The 9,311-nt window shown below is 45.0% G+C and overlaps 1 protein-coding gene across 1 annotated transcript in view; it reads left to right on the forward strand.

Moving 5' to 3' along the window:
• The window catches only part of IRAG2 (inositol 1,4,5-triphosphate receptor associated 2), a gene marked incomplete at its 5' end in the record, with an annotated part of 67,395 nt that extends 58,085 nt beyond the window's left edge, over positions 1 to 9,310 (forward strand). Inside the window, 7 exons of the mRNA XM_083366569.1 lie at positions 1,407 to 1,554; positions 3,261 to 3,298; positions 6,156 to 6,233; positions 6,328 to 6,389; positions 6,710 to 6,811; positions 7,718 to 7,819; positions 8,556 to 9,310. Of these exons, the coding sequence (XP_083222695.1) occupies positions 1,407 to 1,554; positions 3,261 to 3,298; positions 6,156 to 6,233; positions 6,328 to 6,389; positions 6,710 to 6,811; positions 7,718 to 7,819; positions 8,556 to 8,799 (774 nt within the window). The 3' untranslated portion in view covers positions 8,800 to 9,310. The remainder of the gene's footprint in view (positions 1 to 1,406; positions 1,555 to 3,260; positions 3,299 to 6,155; positions 6,234 to 6,327; positions 6,390 to 6,709; positions 6,812 to 7,717; positions 7,820 to 8,555) is intronic.
• Position 9,311: the final 1 nt, after the last annotated feature.

Below are 9,311 nucleotides of genomic sequence, written 5' to 3' on the forward strand. Positions count from 1 at the left end.
ATGAACTGCTTATTGTAATATCTGTTCCTCCAAGACAATATTCAAGTCAAGGTGTCTCGAGCTTTTAGAGAATCGCTTTTAGCATTTCTGATCCAGCAGTAATTCTTGATTTGTAGAAAAGATGGTACATACAATGTGGAATTTGCCAGTCTTTCACTGAGTCACACACTCTGTTCTTTGAGCAAAATAGGGAGTTTATCCTTCTTATTCATCCGTGATAAGGAGAAGAATAGGAACTGTTTAGTACAGGGGTCTTCAAACTTGGCCCTTTTATGACCTGTGGACTTTAACTCCCAGAATTCCCCATCCAGTGTGCCTGGCTGAGGAATTCTGAGAGTTGGTCCACAAGTCATAAAAGGCCCAAGTTTGAAGACCCCTGTTCTAGTAAGTGGCTGGCACAGAACCCCTTGTTCTGTACCAGCCTGCTACCGACCCTGCAGAAAAGGCAGGGACAACCCCTTTTACAAGAAGGCAAGAGGCTGGAATTACGCCTGCCAAATTTATTGCTACAAAAACAAACAAGACACGAACCAAGAAACAGGAGCTTTAAGAAACAGGAACTATCCAAGCGGTTGCCTTCAGCAAACCAGCCCTCCCACACAATCCCCTTATATAGAGTTCAGGGCGTGGCTTCTCTCTGCCTCCTTCCGAGGAGCCCCATTGCCTTCCTCTGTTTACTCCTAATTGACTGCCTCCTGCGTCGGGCGTCTTTGAACAGGGCCAGCTGTGGGTCATCTTCATCCACGCTGTCAGGCTCACACATCTGGGTCTCCGTGGTGACCAAGTGGGAGGGGCCTGGCTGAGGGCTCTCATCAGCAAGATCTTCAACCCCCTCAGCAAGGTCTTCAACACCCCCCTCCTCCTCTGAGTCGTCCAACCCAACTGCAGAACCCACAGGCTGACCCTGAATCACAACACCCCTCCTCCTACATACCTTACCACCATACTCTTTTCCTTAAAAATTACATGGCAGTCAGCCCAACCATTGGCCCACCATCCCCACCATCAAAGGCAACTGTGGTTAGAGAATCCAGTAGACCATCATAAATCACCACTAGCGTCAAGGTGGAGCCCCAATACTTGTTGAGTTTATTTCAACTTTTAGATACTTGAATTTTTTTTCTTTCCTGTCCTCTTAAGGTCATCCCTAAGTCTCCAGAATTGAGCCAATTTGACTTTTACATCTTCTCAACCTTCTCTGGAATCCCAGGCTTTGCAGAGTTTGAAAAACAACACAGCACGTGGGATGGCTTGGGTACCAAGCCTTTGAATTCTTTCACCCAAAATAAGATGGGCCACTTGGTGTAGGATCATGCTGATACCCGCTTTTCTTTCCCCTTTGCCCAACAAAACAGTCGGTGAAGTCTCCAGTTGGCTTCTGTCCTTCCCTACCTTTTCTTCCTTAGGAAAGCCGGGTCAGTAAGGCAGTAGAAGTGATGATTCAGCACGTGGAAAATTTAAAGCGTACATACGCAAGAGAGCACGCAGAACTGGAAGAGCTGAAGGAGCTATTACTCCAGAATGAGAAGTCTTTCAGCTCTCTGGGGGACCGAGGTAACAGCCAAGGTTGACGTGGACTGAAATGATGGCTACATTATCTTTCCCGCCAAGATTGGTGGTCTGAATCGGGACTCTGGCTGGGGAATTCTGGGAGTTGAAGTCCACAAGTCGTAAAGTTGCCAAGTTTGGAGACTCCCGGTCTAAATAATAAGATGCTGAGTAGGATGACTACAGGGACGCAGTGGCTCAGTGGGTTAGGACGCTGAGCTTGTCGATCAAATGGTCGGCAGTTTGGCGGGTCAAATCCCGAGTGCCGCGTAACAGAGTGAGCGCCTGTTACTCGTCCCAGCTTCTGCCAACCTAGCAGTTCGAAAGCACGTAAAAATGCAAGTAGAAAAATAGGGACCACTCCGGTGGGAAGGTAACAGCGTTCCATGCGCCTTTGGTGTCTAGTCATGCCAGCCACATGACCACGGAGACGTCCTCGGACAAGCGCTGGCTCTTCGGCTTTGAAACGGAGATGAGCACTGGCCCCTAGAGTCGGAAACGACTAGCACGCATGTGTGGGGGAACCTTTACCTTTACCTTAGGATGACTACTACATGTGAAAGTGCATTCATGCAACGTGTTGTGCATGGCCTAGCCCTAGGCTCAAATCAGACAATGGGGTCTCCTTCAGCTATTCCCTTTATTACGTGATCATGCTCGGCCTTTTCTATGAAACACAGCCCCATCCATCAACCCAACGTAGTTGATTTCGACTGGGGCAAAGGGAAAGGGGTCTTAGTGCTTCCTAATAACAGGTTTTATTTTTCTGATTTGTAATTCCAGACCTGCCTGCAGGGGAGGGTCAAAACAGCCACAAGCATGCAACCAAAACCCCACCCCTTTTAAGGCATATTGTCTATAAAAAGGGGTGAGGTTTCAGTCACAGTTTGTAGCCATCCTCTTGACCTTCCTCTTGACATCTTGGTCCTACTTCTTCCTTACCTGGCAGGTTCCTCTGTTCATGGGGACCTTCTTGATAGACCTGCTGGCTCAGGAATTCTGGGAGTTGAAGTCCATGAGTCATAAAAGAGCCCAGGTTGCCTACCCCTGAACCAGGTCAGGGTTGTCCCAAAGGTGCTTTTTCCCCCCCAAAAGGCAACAGGAGTTTGACTTTCCTTGAAGACGTTTCACTGCTCATCCCAGAAGCTTCTTTGGTTCTGACTGAACGGTGGAGGATAGGAGGATTTATATTCCTTGCGGTCATCTGGTCGTTAGTACTCTCTCTGAGGATCATTGAAGCTGCTTGGGAGATTTCTCTGCGTTAACGACCAGATGACTGCCAGGAATATCAACCCTCCTGTCCTCCACCGTTCAGTCAGAACTGAAGAAGCTTCTCGGGTGGGAAGTGAAACGTCTTGAAGGAAAAGCAAAGTCCAGTTGCCTTTTGAAAAAGCACCTCCGGGACAACTGGTGTTGGAGGATGCTGCCTTGAGGCAGGTGTCATGGCGGGGAGGCTTTGTGGCTGATCTTCAAATCTGTTGGTCTTCACTCGCCATGCCAGGGAGAGGCATCCAAGGAAAGGCAAACAAATGGGCATGATCTCAGCAACAAAGAGGGGAGCCCACTCTGGGCACCTTCTCCAAACCAATTCCATCCCCTCGATCCAGACTCAGCTACAGAGATTCACTGTCCTGCAAATCCCTCTTCTAGTTTTATTGAAGCCATTGCTTCCTTGATTAACCTACCTTCTTCCATTTCTCTTGCACTTCCAGACGACTCTTCAATTAGAAAACTCTCTGGTTCCCTCAAGGTACCCTTGTTACAAGCGTCTTGCTTTTCTGCACACTCTTCTGCGTGGGCCCTTGCCTTCCGATTGCGATGCTTTCGAGCAATCCTTGCAGTTTCTTCTTCTTTTCTTTTTACCCCCTTTTTTGCAGCCTCGCGAAATGCATAAACTGACTCCTGAAATTTCCAATTACGTCCCTGAACATCGGCACCATTTTCTTGCATAACGCCTTGAACCTGCACTATTTTGTGGCCAGGTCTTTTCAATTCACTCTCTTTGGTTTTTGTTTTTAGTTTTGTTTCCCAAATTGCTCCTCTTCATGTTGAACAGAATTCTGTAATTGGTGGCCTCTCTATAGTTTAATCAGGGGTAGGCAACCATGGCCCTTCTATGACTCGTGGACTTCAACTCCCAGAATTCCTGAGCCAGCCACGCTGAGGGGAAAGGGAGAGGTTGCCATGCTGAGCCATGCTGGCTCAGGAATTCTGGGAGTTGAAGTCCACGAGCCTTGGTGGCGCAGTGGGCTAATGCCTCCTTAAGTAACACCAGCTGCCTGCAATTAGTGCAGGTTCGCATCCCACCAGGCTCAAGGTTGACTCAGCCTTCCATCCTTCCAAGGTAGGTAAAATGAGGACCCCGATTGTTGGGGGCAATTAAGCTGACTTTGTAATAATGTCGCTTGGGGTGTGTGTGAAAGCCCTAATAAGCAGGCATATACATAGAATGAAGGCTACTGCTAAGCTTGTAAGCCGCCCTGAGTCTTCGGAGAAGGGCAGGATATAAATGGAATTTAAATAAATAAATAAATAAATAAACAAACAAACAAACAAACAAACAAACAAATAAAAGAGCCAAGGTTGCCTACCCCTGAACTAGAACAAGGGTGCTGGTTATTATTGTTATTATTAGCATATGGCAGGGGTAGGCAACCTTGGCTCTTCTATGACTCATGGACTTCAACTCCCAGAATTCCTGAGCCAGCCACGCTGAGGGGAAAGGGAGAGGTTTCCATGCTGAGCCATGCTGGCTCAGGAATTCTGGGAGTTGAAGTCCACGAGTCATAAAAGAGCCAAGGTTGCCTACCCCTGAACTAGAACAAGGGTGCTGGTTATTATTATTATTATTAGCATATGGCAGGGGTAGGCAACCTTGGCCCTTCTATGACTCATGGACTTCAACTCCCAGAATTCCTGAGCCAGCCACGCTGAGGGGAAAGGGAGAGGTTTCCATGCTGGCTCAGGAATTCTGGGAGTTGAAGTCCACGAGTCATAAAAGAGCCAAGGTTGCCTACCCCCGGTGTAGATCATGAGATGGGCAATAAAAATATTGCAATTTTCAAGGAATCACAAAACCAAATTCCCAGCTGGGAACGTGATACTTTTTTTGACCTTGTTTTCTCCCTAGCTCACTGAGGTAAATTGACAAATATAAAATGGTACACACCCCAATCAACAACTAAAAAGCCACACCCAACCAGGCACCATATAAATACCGCACACAGAGTAGCCCAAAGCATACGCCCTGCTAGAGAGAAATTTCCTAAGGCTGGGTTCCTGCACGAGTTGGAAAGCTTGGAAGACCGACCCAGATTGGATCTTGCAATTGAGAAACATCCCCTTTCACTGGCTTTACTAAGAACTAAATTGGTGTTTTTTGAGAAAGAAAGGAAGTTGCGCTAAATAATTTGACCTGTAGGACTTTGAAAAAACTGTATATTAGTTAAGCAGGAAACTCAAGTTAGTCGTAAGTATTAAAAAAAAATATCAAGGGAAGTGTCTGTGCATTGCTTTAGCCTTTTATCTGTGCTATTTGTTTATTTGCCAACCAATTCCTAGCCTACAATTCTCTCTCCAAAATCATTCTTAAGTATGAGCAAAATTACAGCTTGAATTACAAATATTGACCCTTGTCAGTCAAATTACAAATATCCCTAATAATCAAGTTTCTGCAGCAGTTAGGATAATCTCATATGTAATACATATGTACGAACCAGTGGATTTTCTTAAAAAATTGAAATAATGAATATATGGCAGTCTGAACCATATATTTCTTTGGAAAACTGTTAAATATTTGTAACATTTTATCTGCATTTGATCATCTGTTGCTACTGGCACTTTTGTTGATGGAAAAATGCAGATCACATTTCATTAAATAGCTGCTGAGGAACTGGATGGAAAATGTAATCCTTTACTTAGCTAAAATCTGTGGACCTTCTTCTCTTTCGATGCTCTTTCAATGTTGCTTTGAATATTTGCTTAGATGCTATTCTTTACAACAGGGGGTCCCCAACCCCTGGGCTGTGGACCAGTACCAATCCTCGGCCTGTTAGGATCTGGGCTGCACAAGCAAGTGAATTTCATCTGTGCATGCATGGGATCTAGGTAGCGCAAAAAGCCACAATCGCTGCTTTGTATGGCCCAGATATGTGGATCCGCTGCTTTGTATGGCCCAGATGAGTGAAGTTCCTTTGCACAAAAGACCCTCTATGTGTTCTTCTATCTCTTTTTATTTGTACTATTGATAATAATAAGAGAGGCTGGATATGGAAAGTGGTGCTGGGCCCAGGATTTCAGCTTTTATAGTATTTCGTGTTCAGTGATGAGTACCCGTTTGTGAGATCAGTGATTAATTCCATGCCAACTTCTTAAATCTGTTTAGAACACTTTTTCAACCTCCTCCATTTTGGGATGGGTGGACTGCAACTCCCAGAATCCCCCAGCCAGCACCGCCGGTCCTTGGTGCCTGCAATTCTGGGAGTTGAAGCCCACCCATCTAAAAGATGCCAAGGTTGAGAAACACCGGTTTAGCACAGAAGACCAACAAGACACTGCCAGGATATGCAATACCTAACTGATCAAATAGTATTTCTTGTTTTATGTAGCCTTCATCACTACGCAGAGTTAGCACTGCGCCCTTGCCTAGGAACAGTAATGGAAATGCAATCACTTTTTTGCAACTGGTATGTAGGTGTTTTCCAGAATTGACCGTTCCTTACTTTAAAAGTATTGGATGCATGTAAATGACGACCTCTCCCCATTCCCTGTTCTACAAAGGCTCAGATGAATGAAACGGACGGGAACAACCGGAACGAAAAATTCAACAGGCGCTTGAGTTGGTACGTATGACATTGTGTGTTTGTATATGTGTGCGCACACAAGCGCACACGTTCCAGCTCCAAAATCTTACTGTTTATTGAATACACTGCGTGGTAATGTCGAAGCAAAACTCACGCTGAGGTTCCAACACCAATTCGTAGACTTAAACAATAATTTCCCCAGCCAAACGCCCCACGTCTTACGTAGTCCATTTAAACAACGAACTGTTATAAGTCGAGGACTACCTGTAATTATTTTTTTGGGGGGGAGGAATAATTAATTTTAAAAAGCAATCGAAACTTCTTTTTAAAGAAGGCCCATTTGATTCTCCTGCCTTTAGGAGTCTCAAAGGAACCAAACCAGGAGAAAAACGGCCATCGCTGCAGCGATTCATTAGCTCAACTTCCTGGACCGAATCGGAGGAAGAACAACCTGAATTAGAGTAAGTCTCATTTTTCCTCCTGGTGCCCAAAAGACAGAAGCTTTCCCCTAGAAGCCACTAATTTCTCTAAGCATAGAAAGAAGCAGGATAAGAAGCAATGGATGGAAACTAATCAAGGAGAGAAGCAACCTAGAACTAAGGAGAAATTACCTGACAGAACAAGTAACCAGTGGAACAATTTGCCTCCAGAAGTTATGAATGCTCCAACACTGGAGGTTTTTAAGAAGAGACTGGACAGACATTTGTCTGAAATGGTACAGGTGTACCTGAGAAAGGAGTTGGACTAGAAGACCTCCAAAGTCCCTTTCAACTATATTCTATTCTATTCTATTCTGTTCTGTTCTGTTCTGTTCTGTTCTATTCTATTCTATTCTATTCTATTCTATTCTATTCTATTCTATTCTATTCTATCCATTTCTGATTCTATTCTATTCTATTCTATTCTATTCTATTCTATTCTATTCTATTCTATTCTATTCTATTCTATTCTATTTGGTTAAAGAATAAGGCAGGTGAATGTTGACTCTGGTGTCAGTCTAGAACAGGGGTCTTCAAACCTGGCCCTTTAATAACTTGTGGACTTCAACTCCCAGAATTCCTGAGCCAACCATGCTGGCTGAGGCATTCTGGGAGTTGACGTCCACAAGTCATTAAAGGGCCAAGTTTGAAAGACCCCCTGGTCAAGAACAATGTTTCTCAACCTTGGCAACTTTAAAGGCCTGTAGACGTCAACTCCCAGAATTCAACAGCTGGCATCCTGGCTGGAGAATTCTGCAAGTTAAAATCCATACGTCTTCAAGCATTCCTGGCTAGGGAATTCTGGGAGTTGAGGTCCCTGGATGTCAAAAAGCATACTGGATGAGCAGGGGATTTTTAATCCATCCTCTTCTAAATCACCCTTTACAGGGCTTCTCTTCAGGAACCGGCAGCTCCAGAGATCCAGGGAAGCAAAGCACGAAAGCTGAGCGAAAAGGAAAGCAAAACAACTAAAGGGGGGCTACGCTCACTGTAAGTATAGCAAGAAAGCAAACAAAGGCAAAAATTGCTTTGTGGGGAATGGGGGAAAACATTTGGAATTTATAAATCGTTGAACCTGACATAGTAGCAGCAATTTATCAGCATGCCTCGGGGTGCTGGAAAGCTGACTGGGAGCATCCATGCGTAGGACTTCAAAAAAAATATGTTCCCAGTTCTATTAGCACTTTTTTTTGGTAAAGCCGAAGGATTATAAATGAAGAATCAGAATAGAGCTGAAAGGGACCTTGGAGGTCTTCTAGTCCAGCCCTCTCCTCCAGCAGGAGACCCTATACCAGGGGGTCTTCAAACTTTGGCCCTTTTAAAGACTTGTGGACTTCAACTCCCAGAATTCCTCAGCCAGCGTGCCTAGCTGAGGAATTCTGGGAGTTGAAGTCCACAAGTTATAAAAGGGCCCAGTTTGAAGGCCCCTACCTGAACCGTTGCAGACAAGGGGCCACCCAATCTCTTCTTGAAAGCCTCCAGTGATGGAGTGCCCGCAACTTCTGAAGGCAAGCCGCTCCACTGATTAATTGTCCTCCCCGTTGGCACCCTCCACTGTTTCCGCTTACCTGTTTGTTTTTCCCCCTAAAGAAATTTAGATTTTTGTAGTCCATTGTGTCCATGTATTGGGAGTGTGTGAATTGCCACTGAAGGTAGATCTTGGATGAAAAAGACCCCATGTCTACTTTTCCTTGTCTTTTTTTTTCTTCTTCTTCTTCTTCTGCAGATGTACGAGAGTATTTTCTTGGGCCTCCTCTCTTAGGACTTCCTTCTCCGGGATTAGCAGAGCCCTCTGCGTCTCCCTCGTTGCAGTTGTGTTCTTTGCCATCCTGCTGACTTTTTTCATGGGGTTTTCCTTCCATCAGCCTGTGGAAGCCGCTCCTGATGGCACCGGGACCGCTTGGACCTCAGTCCAGAAATTCTTGTGGCCATACACACGTCTTCTCCACCAAGGACCACCGCCTGTATAATTTAGCAGTATTCAGAAGGGATTTTTCTAGCGCAGGTTTTCTCAGTCTTGGCAGCTCTAAGGTGAGTGGACGTCAACTCCCAGAATTCCTCAGCCAGCATGGCTGGCTGGGGAATTCTGGGAGTTGACGTGCACCCACCGTAGAGCTGCCTAGGTTGAAAAAAACACCCCCTCCTATAGTGCCTGTTCAGCATGTAGTCTGAAATTGAATAATCTAGCAGACGGGTGAAACGATTTAGGTTGATGACATTTTAAATTTCTGAATGGAACCTTAATGCATCGTCTTAACATTTCTGTTCATAGTTTAAGGACCACGTCTTTCAGAAACAAGATACGATTCCGCCTTTTCCAGGGCCAAGCGAGTCGATCTTCTGAATGATTGCAGCTCTTTTTATTTTTTAATTTCGTTGGTCTCTTCTCTCCTTCCCCTGCCCCTATCCCGCCCCCAAAATCTCACTAAAAGAGCTTATAGAAACAAGATTTATATATATATATATATATATATATATATAT

This window comes from Vipera ursinii (assembly GCF_947247035.1).
Source record: "Vipera ursinii genome assembly, chromosome: 6".
Taxonomy (NCBI): Eukaryota; Metazoa; Chordata; class Lepidosauria; order Squamata; family Viperidae; genus Vipera; species Vipera ursinii.